The 15858-nt window shown below is 33.8% G+C and overlaps 1 protein-coding gene across 1 annotated transcript; it reads right to left on the bottom strand.

The window, feature by feature from the left end:
- Window positions 1-680: 680 nt before the first annotated feature.
- On the bottom strand, window positions 681-3950 carry LOC131021558 (probable WRKY transcription factor 14). The gene is made up of 3 exons (XM_057950807.1): window positions 3120-3950; window positions 2465-2605; window positions 681-1554 (listed from the first exon to the last, which is right to left on the bottom strand). Exons 1-3 carry the CDS (start codon window positions 3620-3622, stop codon window positions 1134-1136), a joined length of 1065 nt encoding a protein of 354 aa, XP_057806790.1. The 5' UTR covers window positions 3623-3950; the 3' UTR covers window positions 681-1133.
- Between the last annotated feature and the right edge of the window lie 11908 nt (window positions 3951-15858).

The raw sequence follows: 15858 nt of genomic DNA on the forward strand, positions 1-15858 counted from the left end.
TTCATTTATGGGCTTAACATAATTTTTCTTAAAATCCGTATCTCTCTCCCTTAGGATAATATTTCGTGGACGGAGGGAGTATAAAAAAAATTGAGAGCACAATATATTGGTAGTTTCTAAAGTTGCACCATCACTTGTTTTTAGGTGTATATACAACACTCGTAGTTGATTTTACACCATCGCATATATACTAGCTAGTTATTTGATGTATTTGCACAATGTTGAATCGATATAATAATCTCAATGATAGATCTGTGAAATGTGAATATTATTTGCCGATAGAGATCAATGTTATATTATGAGTTTCATTTAATTAATATTGATTTTAATTTACTGTCTTTAACTGTTGCAAAATTTAAAAATTATAATTGGTATAAATTAAACAGTTTAAGGTTCAGGCTTAAAGGGAATATATCTTCTTATTGTTATTTCTCTTAATGATCTCTTAATGAGCTAGCTCAAATTGCTCCTACACACATTTTGCATGCAAATGCAAATGCATGGGAAGTTCATTATTTCAATTTCACCAATATATCTCCAATTATACATATACTTGAATGTTAGTTAACAGCTAAAATATTATAAATCCTGTCCTGGTATATGATGCATCTCAGACACACATACACAAACAAACACCATCCTTTCAAATCATCTATTTGCGGTAATTAATATCATCTCAATAACAACAAAAACTTACGTAACATAGAAGATAACTATATACAAATCACAAAAAATGAAGAATAATTTATTACAGTGGGAGTCCCATCCCACATCATAGTCCCTTCATTGAGCTTTCCATTCATGTCTGAAAAATGTACTTGTCTCAACTATTCAAACCCTCTGTTCCTCACCTTTCTGTCCCATCCACCAATATTCCAAAAAGAAATACATTTACCACCAAAACCCAACATTTAATCCCCATTTCCCTCCATCTAATTCAGAAGAGAAAAGAGAGAGAGAGAGAGAGAGAGAGAGAGAGAGAGAGAAAGAAATTTCAGTATTTTTCCTTTTCTTTTTTGTGGAAATTAATTAAGAAAAAATCAATAGAAGATGTAGTAGTATTTAGTTTCCCATGCATGGCCAAACCTCATAAACACGCCTAAATATTGTACAAAGATTATTGAAGATCCACTTCAAGTATTCCGGGGCGGGTCGTCAGCCGTGGTGGTGGTAGTTGGCCAGTCGTAGAAGCTAAAGGGATCATTATTATCATGAGGTCCGAATAAATTCAAGGGATCATCTCCGATTTCGGCCAAATCAGCAAAAAAACTATCGTGTTGGTGGTTGGACGATGAATCCGGTAATTCGAATTCGGGAAGCTCTTCTAATTTGACGGCCGCAGAGGATGATTGGTTGGTAGGTTTTTGTGAAGAATCCTTGGTGTTCTTGGCAGCCTGAGATCTGGTGGAGCCGGCCAGAGCGTTTCGCTGCGTGGGCCATGGATGGTTGTGCTCGGAGGTGTAGGTGATCACCAGCATATTCGGGTCGGTTCGGCTCCGCTCCACTTGTTTCCGAGCCGAACACCCCTTCGAGCTACTACATCTGTAGTACCCCCTACATCATCATCATCATCATCACAATCAAACACTATATACTCTTTTATAATTAAACATATACTCCCTCCGTCCCTAAAATAACTTCCTCTTTTTCCATTTTGGGACGTCCCCCAAATAACTTCCTCTTTCTTTCTTTCCATTTTTGGAAACCTACCCCACCACTAATAATACTTTATTTATTCTTACTTTTCACTTTTCACCACTCCCAATACTAATTATAACACTTTTCACAACTTCCAATAATAATTATATCATTTTTTCTCCACTATCAATACACTTTACAACTTTTTATTAAAACCCGTGCCGTCCCCAAAGAGGAAGCCATTTCAGGGACGGAGGGAGTATATATATGCTCACGCCTTTAATCACTCGTCATATCATTTCTACACTAAAATACATTAATTCACTTGCATTCATTCTAGAAAACACAATGTAACGCATGGAAAATAATTAAGTTTACTAGATATATATATATATATATATATATATATATAATCAAACAAGAGAATTTGCAAAAAAAAAAGTTTATAATATCCTTCTCCATGATCACAAACAATGTATATATATATATATATATATATATACATTTTGATATCACTTATGAGACTACAAGACAATCAAGTATGATCATCTTTTGCATCATTGTGCAACATTGCATATACAGATTATCGTAATATATGTGAAGAAAATTTATAATCTACGAGTATGCATTTTGATACTATTGAGCATACATGCAAAATCTAACAATTTTGGTGAATTTCCATGAACAAGAAATGGTAGATTCTTATAAACACATGAGCATCATTAAAAATGATGCAATAGAAGCGTTGTAGTCATGGCATATATGGCGATACTCAAATAAGTTTTGTTATAGAAAGAAGCGTGCGTGAAAAAGAAAGAAGCATTACCTAGGATAAGGCGAACCTTTGATAGGCTTCTGTCCGTACTTCCGCCATGCCCAAAGATCTGATGGAACAACTTCTCCAGTGGCCCTGCTGTTTGCAGGTGCTGGTGCTGGAATACAAACTACTTTCTTCGCCTGACTTTTCCTATAATTTGCATCAAAATCAGTTTTTTTTTTCCCACACATAAACTGAACTCAACTAATACTAATATATATATATATATATAGCAGTGTCTGAATTTGTGGGATTGTAGCAATAAATTTCAGTGTTTTGTTCGAACTTGTTGATCAGTTATAGTTTCCGCACTGCCTTTTTCAATGAGAGAAAGAACAAAAGCCAAAAATGGTGGAGAATATGATTTCAAGAAACAGTAATTACTGCAAATAATAGTAGCATGAAAGCGATCCAAGTCAGATTAATTTTTCTTACAAGGGTTTTCATTAATTTTATTATCTTAACATTAATGAAACATGAAACAACTAAACTATTCAATCAAAACCCTATTTCGGGGTCATTAATTAGGACATGTGATTTCCCTAAAATTCTTACAGTTAATTAATGAGTGATGGAACTTTTAATTTTATAATTTCGTGTGTGAATTATTAATAATTAATCGTGATTTCAAGAAAAGAAAGAAGAAAAAAAAAACTACTCCCACCTCCTTTTGATTCCCGTATTTCGCGGAGACGAGATCTGCAGGGCAGATGTAGTGGGAGAAATCAAACCCCCATTATTAGATACTAATATAGGAGGATTCTTGAGCCCCCTCTGCGGCGGCGCCGCCGCTTGAGGATCACATGGCTGCAGCTTCGCATTAGGAGAGATCTGCAGCATCCTTGAGAATATATTCGAGGGTCTCTTCATCTCATCCGGATTGATCACTCCGGTGCCGTTGACGATGCTCGAATTGTAGAGCAGCTCTGAAACAGGAGGAGGGGTGTCCATGTTTGGCGTGAGGGGATCTCTGATGTAGCTGAATGGATCGCCGAAATATTCCGGTGGGTAGTTGATCGAATTTCTCGAAAACTGCCAGTCGGGGGCCGCCGACTGTTGTGAGGGTGTGCTGCCGCCGTCTATGGCGGCGGCGCTGGTGGTGGCGCGGACTATGTCAGCTAAATCGCCTTGATAATTCTCCATCATCTTCAACAAGTGGCTGCACATGCTTATGGAAATTAGCAGCTACTCATTTGACTCTTGATCATGCAGTACTCTCTCTCTCTCTTTCTCTAGATCTCCTATCCTCTCTCTCTCTCTCTATATATATATATATATATATATATATATCTTCTTCTCTCTTGTGTCTCAAGGTTTCAGAATTTGTTCAGAGAGTTGGAACAAAACCGAGGGAGATAGGATGGAATGGTTCTTTTAGAGAGAGAGAGAGAGAGAGAGAAGTCGCTGACTTTGGATATAAAAGAGTTCTTCTCCATACGCAACAAAGAAAACAAGAAGGATGGAATTGAGAAGGAAAGAGTTAATAGTATTATACTAACTTAATCTAACCGGTATCCTTTTTTATATTTTATATTATATTTTTTATGAATGTTTATATTTTATTTGACAGCGCAGAAATTGAGTATATAAAATGATAATGATATTGATGGTATGTATAGTATATGTGCCACACATTTTGGTGATCAAGTAATTACGATAATATAGACATGAATATGAAAATGATCCAAACTCAAATTTTGCCATGTAGAAAATTAAAAGGTTTGAGGTTATGGGGTATTAATTTGGTGAAGTGCGTATATATTTGTTCATTCAATGTATAAATACGTTATAGTGATCAGGTTTTTCTTATGTTTTGTTATTTAGCTTCATAAGTTAATATTTTAATTAGTCTACCAACTTGCAAATTTTTTGCACGTTTCTCATAAGTTAACCAGACAAATTAATTTTGGGAGTTAGTAAAATCAAGGAAAAACTTGGGCGATATATCTGATGTTTAGTTTTTGAAATTTTAGTTAAAATAGGGTTGGTTATTTTTTGATGTGGGTGTATGATTAAATTTAGTATTTTGTTAATAGTTATTAACTAGGTTGGGGGCATATGATGTTTCTTAATTGCCTTCTTATTAAGTATTGCTGTTATGGTTGACTGTTTTAACTAGGATTTATGGTTAGTTAATTATGTATTTAGTTAATAGTTACAAATGTACTGATCAGTTTATTTAGTTTTAACTTTTTCCTTGATAATTCCTCTTACTTTTGTTTATTTAATCACTATAAAATTAAAAATCACGTTACCAATAATTATGTTTGTTTTGTAGTTGTTTATTTTTAGTTGCAATTTATGATTGTTTTTATGACAATTAGGATTTATATGTTTATTTTTACTTGAAACGATTAGTGTTGCGCAATCAATAATTAGTGCATCTACAGTATATATGTGGTTAGCTTTCCCCAATATATAGTTGTCTCTCGTGCATATATATGATCCACTTTGTATGTTGATAATAGTTTTAGGAATAATTAACGATCATATAACCAGGGGGCTTAGCCCACTGGCCACCGGGTCCTCACTTAAGTGAAGTGACCCGGGTTCGATCCCTCTTGGGAACGAATTGGTGATTGGAGATATAAGGTGGAGTTTGGAGAATGGAGAGATAAGGTGGTTCTTGGAGTGGATGGGGAACTAACTACTAACATCTAACATGACTTTGCCCGATCAAAAAAAAATTAACGATCATATATATTTAATTATTTTGTACAGAATGCCAAATAAAAGATTTAAAAAAAAGTACAACTTAATGAAACGACGGTAAATAACCAAAGTAAGTAAAACAATTATGACTATATCTGTTGCGTTTGCAAAAGAAGAAAAAAGAAGAAAGAGATGAGAGCTATTTTTGTTACATTAAAATGAATTTTGATAAACAAGTGATGGAAAATAAAAGAGACGGCAAGTAGCCGCATTTGTCGGAAAACCTTCAACACGTTTCACCCGGGGACGCGTGCAGCCCCTCCAATTTTTTTTTATTATCTTTTCATTTTGATAAATTCTGATTAATTTATCATCTATTTTCCTTTTAATTTGTGATATATCTTTTAGATCATTCTATATTTGTTTTTTATTCCTCTAAATATAGGAATAATATAATGAAATGTAAATTTATTATTTAAAGTGTAAATCATATTCTTTATATCTTATTTTATTTTTAATGATAATATATTATAAAATTAAAACACTCTTTTAAATTTAATAAAATTAAAACACCCTCTTTTAATTTTAAAATTATACGTTGCTTATGGAAAATGATGTTTCCTGAAATTTTGTACGGCGTCCACGAATTTTTTATTACGTCAAAATAAATAAGGTATAAGGTGGTAAATGAAGTTTGTTCACCCTTAATTAAAGTAAATATAGCTAATGTTGCAGACATTGAATGAATTAAATTTTTGTTTTATTTTTTATTTAGAAATTTTAAATTTTGCATATAGTTTCAATTTTAGTCCGTGTTTGATCAGAATTCAAAGTCGAAAGATTAAACAAATTCATCGGATTCTCGCATAAAATATGCAATAAATGAATATAGTTATATTAAGTGAAATGGAAGTAATTCAAAAAAAAGTGAAATAGAACGGGTTGATTTTAGTTTCCAACGCCAAATTTTCGATCAAGGGTCAAAATTCAATTTTTCCTCAAGGTTCAAAATTTTAAAAATAAAACAAAAGTTCATAGCATTATTAAAAAAATCGCCAAAATTCAGATCAAAACATTATACTTAAACCTTATTCATCTTCTTTTTTGGATAAATAGAAAATTTTGAAGAACCTGGCCCAATGAGGTTAATCCTAAATTATTTAACATTAAACATTAATCATTTTATCATTAATTAAATCAACATGCTATTTAACCCTAATTTTTTATCGCATTTTGTTGCATACAATACATGTGCGGAGATAATTATATAGCACTGTATCAAATGATTTATCACTCGTTGCATTAAATGATCAAATGATTTAGCACTGTATCAATAACTCTGTATAATGATTCATTTTGCTTATGAAAATATGACTTTCAAAGTATAAAACATGTGCGGAGATAATTATATAGTTTCAAAACACATAAAGATGAGAGATCGGGTATCTATATCTCGTTAATCCTCCCACCCCACACAAACAAAAAAAAGAACAATATCATTTAGAGGGCGTTTATTCAATATTCGGATATCTTCAATTTCACTTTTTTAATATGATATGAATCAATCAAAAAATTAGTTTAAATGTATTTCAAAGACCTTGCAGTCCATCTTAATAAATAAGATATTAATCTTACTGTTTTTATCTAATAAAATTAATTCTCAAAAAGTAAATGAGACTAATTGTCTTCTGCTTGTGAAATCATGTGAATAATGAGTATATCATGTCTGAACGTTTTACTGGGAAAAATGAAAAGATATTTACTTTTTTTAAGGGTAAATTACGAAAAGATATTTACTTTTAATTAATAAGGACTATATATTTTGATCTTGGTCTGTTTTTAGCAACACATATTGCAGCAGTATACATTTTGTCAAGAGAATATGGTGTCAGATGGCCATATTGGGGATACCAACTTAAATTTTGGCCGCTAATTGAAAAATCACAATATTTGGCCATCTTTTATGAGGCGTACCTAATGTACCCTTTCAACCCGTCGGATCCAGCCCAATCTCTCTCGTTGCCGTCGATGAAGAGAGCCAATTCTCCAGCCCAATCTCTCTCGCTGCCATCAATGAAGAAAGTCAATTCTATCTCTCACTCGCTCTGATTCCAATTTCGTAGCCATGTCGTACGCGTGATTCTCCCCCGTCGACGAAGAGAGGCGATTCTCGTCTCCTTTCTCTCTCTCGCCGCTTTCGACGAATCACTTTCATGTGTTTCATCTTCTTCACATGTTGTTGTTTCTGTATTTGTGCCGCACGTATGGCACTTATGGCACTATTAGTGCCATAAGTAGGGGTGTGCAGCGGGTCGGACCCGGACCGACCCGCCGGGTTTGTAGACCCAAAATTTTTAGAAAAACGGACCAACCCGGACCGAAATTTTTGAGCGGGCCAACCCGGGACCGGACCGAACCCGAGCAACGGGTCCGGTTCGGTCCGGGTCAGACCCGCGCGGCGAGATTGCTGCGAAGTTTTTCCCTCTGTCGGTGGTCGCCGCCGTGAACCACCACGCTTTACTTCACCCCCAAACCGCAAAATCAGGGTCCAAAATTTCCCAGATCCGTATTAGAGATTTACTAGATCCCTCATTCTTCCCCTTTTCATTTTCCCTAAGAAGCACAGAGAAATTTCACAAGCATTGTAAGTTCAAGCATGAAATAAAGCAACAACGAAGCCGGCAGGGGAACACCGCGGTGGGCGCGCGGAGTCAGGGCAGCCGGCAGCGCGCGCGGCGGAGTGGCTGTGGTCGCGCGGCGAGGCGTCTGGACTCTGGGCGCGCAGGGGGGAGACTGGAAGTTGGGCGTCACTGCATCTACGCGTCAGGCGCAGGCTCACGGCGGTGCTGGGCATGGTCGGTCCGGTAGGCGAGGCGGCGAGGCGGCGGGTTTGAGTGGAGTGGAGTGGATGGGGTGTGCGGCGGGGGGTTAAGGTTAGATTAGAACTTGGGTATTTGATTCAAAATTCAAATTGATGACTGAGGAGTCACCGAGTCAGTAATAGATTCTTAGGGTTAGATAAGTTAGATTAATATTATATTATTATTATAAATATTAGTAATTATTAAATATAATATTAAATATTAAATTTTTAATAGCATGGGTTCGTCGGGTTTCGACCGGGTTCGACCCGGACCGACCCGGAAAACTTTCGGTCCGCAAAATAAGACCCAACCCGGACCAAACACCTATAGTGGCCCGGTTCGGTCCGGACCGAACCCGTCGGTCAGGGCGGGTTCGGCGGGTCCGGGTTGGGTTTGCACACCCCTAGCCATAAGTGCCAAAAGAACCATTTTAAACACTTCCGTGTATGGTTTAGATATTCCATTTAGGGTTTAGATTATCCATTTAGGGTTTACATGATCCATTGATGAAACTAAGTCCTATTTATAGATTTCAAATCCTTCTTGATCACTATGGAAGTTGCCATGCAAAGCCGGACTCTAAAAGGAATAGAATCGTGCAAAGGAAAGTAAGTCCAGCTGTGACGCGCGCTCTGGAAGTAATCTCCACTATGGCGGAAATCGCGGCTCTCGCCAGAGGAACGGCTTCCGCTCTGGCTCTCGCCAGCGGGATGGGTTGCCAGCGGAATGGTGATTTCTCTGCTACCGCCAGAGGAATCGTGATTTCTCTGGCTTCTCGATTCTGCTGTAATGGACTTTGATTCCCAATTTGGTGGACGTCGTATACCACCAAATAATTCCTGCGGAATTACCAAAATAAATTAGTATAATGGTAAGCAGGGTCGATCCCACAGAGAGCAGTTAAAAATCATTCAAATCCCTAAATCTATAAAAACGGTGATGCCACCACGCCTTAATTTTGAGAAGAATTAATTAAAACTAAGAATGCAATAAATCAATTAAAAATAACTCTTGAAATAAATCAATAGAAAGGTAATTCGGCTCAAATAATTCCACACTAATTTAAACTCTGATCCTCGACGCAATAATCAATTAATCCCTATTAACCAACGAGTTATAGGATACCGTGATACGCACTGACATACCCCAATTCCTACTTACTGTGTCGATAGACAGCTAGATACGCTGGTCTTGTCTATTTCCCTTATTAAAATATAACCTAGCTGGATACGTCAGTCTTAGATTTAATATTCTAATAGCATTAAGGTGAAGGAACCCCATTTATATCAATTATCCTAGATACGCTAGTAATAATTAATATACCAATCAATTCCTACTACGAACATGGTAGTTTTGTCACTAATCAGCTCTATTCCAACAATTACGGATTGGAGGTGCTAATTGACTATAATCCAATTAAACCTAAGTTGATCAAGCTTAAATAAAATCAGAATTATCATTGAACCTAGGAATTAATCGGAATCAATAGGAATCAATTTTAAACCAATTAGGTCTCACAGATCATTAAATTAGAGTTTCATTATTCTCGCCGAATTAAAAGTTTAGCTACTCATGCTTAAATTAAGAACAAGCAAAGAAATAAAAGTAAACATAGAACAAGAGAATAAATTAAATTGCAAGAAAAATATAATAACCACTCTGGAACGAAAAGACAAATCGTCTGTACTGAAAACTAAAGCAAAAGAATGAATGTAATCAAAGTAAACTAATAAGTCTAAGTCTAAAGTTTGCGGCTGCCAAGGAAAAAATGATCTTCAGGAAAGACGAAAATTAGGGCAAGGAATTGTATCCCTGATTGTCGAAACTAAGTCCTATTTATAGATTTCAAATCCTTCTTGATCACTATGGAAGTTGCCATGCAAAGCCGGACTCTAAAAGGAATAGAATCGTGCAAAGGAAGGTAAGTCCAGCTGTGACGCGCGCTCTGGAAGTAATCTCCACTATGGCGGAAATCGCGGCTCTCGCTAGAGGAACGACTTCCGCTCTGGCTCTCGCCAGCGGGATGGGTTGCCAGCGGAATGGTGATTTCTCTGCTACCGCCAGAGGAATCGTGATTTCTCTGGCTTCTCGATTCTGCTGTAATGGACTTTGATTCCGCTGGCGTTTCGATTCCTCTGGCGCTTCGATTCCTCTGGCACTTATATTTTGAATTTTTGTTGGCACTTATGGCACTAATAGTGTCATAAGTGCCAACATAAATACAAAATAAACCAAGTAAAATCTTGACACTTATGGCACTAATAGTGCCATAAGTGCCTAACCCGACCCGGCACGCGACCCACGTACCTAATCCTACCCGATCCGCCTAATTAAGGGTAAAAACGTCCGAAATCATTAAAAAATATCAAATTTTATGTTTTTTTAGTTAGTGGCCATAAATTATGTTTTATGCTTTGGCTACTTCAAAATTTTGCTCCTTTGTCAATACGCGAATTATCCTGTGCAACGGGTCGACCCGGCTCCAAACCCTCGCTCCTGATCCAAAACCTTGACCCGCTTGGATTTGACCCGTGCTCCCAATTTACATTTGGTTATAATAATTGTTACTTTTAATAAGCATAATATATACTCCCTCCGTCCCCAAAATAAGTTCATCTTTGGGGACGGCACGAGTTTTAAGGAAAAATGGTAAAGTGTATTGATATTGGAGAAAAATATATTATAATTAGTATTGAGAGTGGTGAAAAGGTGAAAAAGTGTTATAATTAGTATTGGGGGTTGTGAAAAAGTAAAAAGTAAGAATAAATAAAGTATTATTAGTGGTGGGGTAGTTGTCCAAAAATGGAAAGAAAGAAAGATGAACTTATTTGGGGGACGTCCCAAAAAGGAAAAAGATGAACTTATTTCAGGGACGGAGGGAGTAATTATTATCGTAACAAAAAGTAATTATTGATATGTATAATGTTTTATATTGAATGAAGGTAAATATTTATATTAATATATGTATACATTTGTGCGACCAAATGTATATCTTATGCTTATTAAAAGTAAATACTCCTATTAGGGTTTAGTGTTCAGGTTTAGGATTTAGTTTATAGAATTTAGGGTTTAGAAAATATAATACTTTATATTAAATTAAGGTAAATACTTAGATTTATATAAGTATACATTTGTGTGAACAAATGTATATTTCATGCCTATTAAAAGTAATAATTATTATAAACAAATGCAATAATTAAGGGTTCGGGATTTCGGGTCCGGTGTGCGGGTCAGGTCGATCGCGGGTCGGGTCGGACCCATCGCACTGGAGTGCGACCGCCGCATGCAAGACCGACTGTTGTCAATATTGCTTTTGGGCAGCCAAAGAGGGAGCAAGAGGGCAGTCAAGTCCTTAACAATCAAACTTCTTTTTATTTTAATAAGGGTTAATTGCCCATAAAATACTGAACTTTCTTCCAATTCTGATTTTGCACACAAACTTTGAAATGTAGCGTGGAAATTACTAAACTTTAGATTTTATCTGATTTTGCTACTAATCCAAATTCCGGCCAAATACCAAGCTAATATGACGTTCAAATATTTGACGTGACGTATCTATTGTTAATTTCTTATTAATAAAAATAAAAGAACACAAGGCAAATAACCCAAATTGTCAATAACTTAATACTTCCTCCGTCCACGAAAGAACTTCATATATTTCCTTTTTGGGACGTCCACAAAAAAACTTCCTACCTATTTTTGGACTATACCCCACCACTTATAATCCTCTTACTTTTCACTTTCCACAACTCCCAATATTAATTATACACCTTTTCACCACTCCAATACACTCAACTACCTTTCATCCACTCTTAATACACTCAACAATATTTTTTCTTAAAATCCTTGCCACTCCCTCCTAGGAAGTTCTTTCATGGACGGATGGAGTATATCAAATCAAATAATAGTATTTTTTTTTTAATTCTCAAGTTTAAATCATTTTTTTCTAGTTCACTATTACACAACTGATTACTCCAATATATAAAATAGAAGTCATTCAAATAGTATAATTATATATAGTTTACAAAAAAAAATTAATCTTTAGATAATGAAAATTTAATAAAGTTTATTACTTAGCTAAATAAATTTTTTATATATTAAGTTATTGATAATTAAAATGTTCTTTGGTTGACGCACCTAAATTCGAAGAATATCCTTACTATTATCGAATTTATTCAATTAGTTAATTCAACTAAAAAAATACTATTATTTGATTTGATATATTAAATTATTGACAATTTGAGTTATTTGCTTTGTGTTCTTTTTTTATTGATAAGAAATTAAATAAAAAATATTATTTTATCAATTAATTGTCACGCAATAATAAATACGTCACGTTAAAATTGGCACACCATATTATATATTAGCTTGCTATTTGGCCGAAATTTGGATTAGTAGCAAAATCAGATAAACTAAAAAATTTAGTAATTATCACGCCACATATCAAAGTTTATGTGCAAAATCAGAATTGGATGAAAGTTCAGTATTTTATGGGCAATTAACCCTTTTAATAAAATCATCAAACTTTCGATCGACATTTTATGGGAGTTGTTGATTATTATCAAACTAAATATCACAAAGAAAAGTTGGGCTTATCAAAATTTATAAAATATACTCACCAGTGACCACCAAGATTTTTTTTTATTTTTATTTTGCTTATTTATACTGTGTGAGTTTAATTTAATTAGGCTAGAATCATTCGAATGAAACAGTAAATGATGGTGAAGAATCCTAAACAGGATTAAAAAAGGATAATGAGAGGATGAAAGTCAAACCAAAAATAGCTTAGTAATTCTCATTTTTTTTATGATTTAAAAAGCGTATGTCAGACCAAAGAAACATTATTTTGTCTAATTCTTCTGGACTTATGTAATTACACCCATATGCATATAAATATATGCCCATAATAACACGCTTGATGTCTCAAAATAATTTATATCTACCATCTATATACATTTATTTGTAGTTTCATTTAATGTTAAGAAACTTATACTAATAATACTTAAAGTAGGAAAAATTATCGATCCATATATATGTCGATATATATATATATATATATATATATATATATATATATATATATATATATATATATATATTCTAATAAAAATTAAAAACAATAAAATTGTGTACCTCAACTCAAAAATACTCTAAAATCATGTAAAATTGAAAAATTGTGGCATGGAATTTTCCAGTTAAGCTGAACTTGGACACATGATTGAGTAATTTAGTCCTACTTGGTAAGTAGGCTAACTACTTACTCCCTAGAAAGGTAGAACCTAGACACTCTGTGATCATGAGATTCACATAGAATTTAGTATATATAAGTACTTAATTATATTACTTCCTTGCTTGACTTTATCATGCTGAAGTCTTTTTCTACAATTAAACTTAAATACTTAATAAAAAAGGATTTGAGTAGGAGATATTTTAACAATTAATTAAGGACTAGATGTTTTGAGCTAGTCATGACTCATATAATTAGGCTAAATTTTTTATTTATTAACATTTCAAATTTCAAAATAAATATACGTAAAAGGTTTCTATTAATTAATTATAACCAGATAAACAATCTTGGATATCTAGATCTTATGCATAAATGATTAATAAAATGAATTTAAAATCAAACTTCATCTTTGAATAAGTGTTTATTTAAGTAATAAGTATTATTTCAGAACTTCAGAGACAAATGATATTAATTTTTCTATGTTACGTTTTGTAACCCAAAATCATGGATTATTTTATTTTCCATGCAATTATTAAAGATAAAAGAGTGAATTGTCCGCTTATTTGAATATATATATATATATAGGTAGAATATACAACAAATAATATATACTCCTTCCGTCCCAAATGATCTTTTTTCTTTTCGACACGATTATTTAGGAGCAAGTTAATTAGAGTATTAAGTGGTGTTGTGTAAAGTTAAAAATTGAGTGGGTCCAACAATAAAACACTTATTATCCCTTATTTTTTTTCTAAAAGAGGAACAAGACATTTGCAATGGGACAATTTAAAAAGGAAAACAAGAAAGTTCAAGTGGGACCGAGAGAGTATTATATATCACCTTCAATTCATGCATGAGACAAAATAATCCACAAGAAAACAAATTAACACTGGGATTCTGTTGGAGTAAAAACTATCAGAGAATTCGTCGTATCAATTAAGAAAGATAAAGAGAATCAGAAGCATCATTCCATGTGATGAAGAATGATAATTAAGTCCCAAATGTGAATAAAATAATTTAATAAGCCACATAACGACAATCGCTCATCGATGATTACGACTGATTACAAAAATTAATTTGATTAATTAATGAGGATAAGAGTCATGTTCGGATATCCGCACGCGTGAGACACGGCTGCCACCGCGTGATGTCAGCCGTCGAGCTACCGGCCACCTCACCAATCACGTTGGATCCTGACCGTTGATCTTGTCTACGTGAATGGCCGTGATTGATTGGCCGCCAGCCTTTTTCTTTGTTTATTTTATTGTTTTTTGGCTGTCATGGATATTTTTTACTACTTCTTAATAAATGCAAATGTGTCGCGCAGAAAAACAAGTCAAAAGTGGGGGTCCATGACGTATTTGTGATTTTGCGTTTGCCCAATTGTGCAATTCAACAATTAAGGACTGTCAAGGATTTTTTTTTTCTTTTCTTTTTCTTGTTTTAAGTTGAAGATAAATACTTCATCTGCCCTAATAATATAAGCTAATTAGGCTTAGCACACACATTAAAACAAGTCATTATAAAATTATTAATTTTTTAATATACTCATATTAATTTAAGGTTTGTAAATGAGCTAACAATGCATAGACTTTTATCAAAATGAACTTATATATTTGAGATATTCAGAAAAAAAAATTATATAATTGGGACGAAGAGAGTATGTGATATCATGACTGATTTTGATAAATTTTGATCTGTGCAAATGCACGCATCTAGATTATACATAAAATATACGAAAAAATTAATTATTTTATATTTGGGACGGAGAGAGTTTGTAATTATTTTTTCCGAATAATTCTTCAAATTAGAGTGATTGATCACTAATTTATTAGCAACAAAAACTGCACCTATAACATTATAATTGTTGCAACAAATAGTAAGCAGAGTATCGTATCCATGAGGACTGATAAATGAAATTACTCTAAATAATTCTAAAAAGAACTCTAAGAATATTCAGGCAAAACACCAAGATGAAAGAATTAAATAAAAACTAAGCTAGAAAATAAGCAAATAAAATTCAAGTAGAAAATCAGCTAATAAAAGATTGATTCTACGGATGTATTTTATTAATCAAATTCACACAATTAGCCTATTAATCCTAATTATCAGTTTAATCAAGTTATGATGAGAGATCACTTAGATAATCAAACACTCTCGTTAGAGCAGCATATGATAGTAGATTAGTATATTATCTATCTCCGTTAGGTCTCAAGAAAATATACTAACTCTCAAAATCACATCACAATCCACATATCTTCGTTAAGTCTCAAGGTTAAAATCATATTATACATTCCTGAATCCGCTAAACAATCATCTCCGCTAGATCTTAAACCAAATAGCAACACATGCAAATTATTGATCAAGTAATTCACAAGAATTCAAGCACCAGGAATTATGAATTATAAACTGGAAGGCAAAAATGTATTAACAAGTTAATCACATAAATCTAATTAACTATTTACAAACTCTAAAATCAGAAAAGAAAACTAGCTAGCCATCAGGAAATAGATCCAAGACATAATAAACATAAAAGCAATAAAAATAATTGAAATTAGTAAAACTCGGAAGAAATCTGAATAACAACTTGAATGTTGAAGTTTTCAATCTTGCAGGAAAAGAAATCTAATCTATTAAAGCAATAAAATTCTAAGTCTAAA

The sequence above is a fragment of the Salvia miltiorrhiza genome, chromosome 1, assembly GCF_028751815.1.
Source record: "Salvia miltiorrhiza cultivar Shanhuang (shh) chromosome 1, IMPLAD_Smil_shh, whole genome shotgun sequence".
Classification (NCBI taxonomy): domain Eukaryota; kingdom Viridiplantae; phylum Streptophyta; class Magnoliopsida; order Lamiales; family Lamiaceae; genus Salvia; species Salvia miltiorrhiza.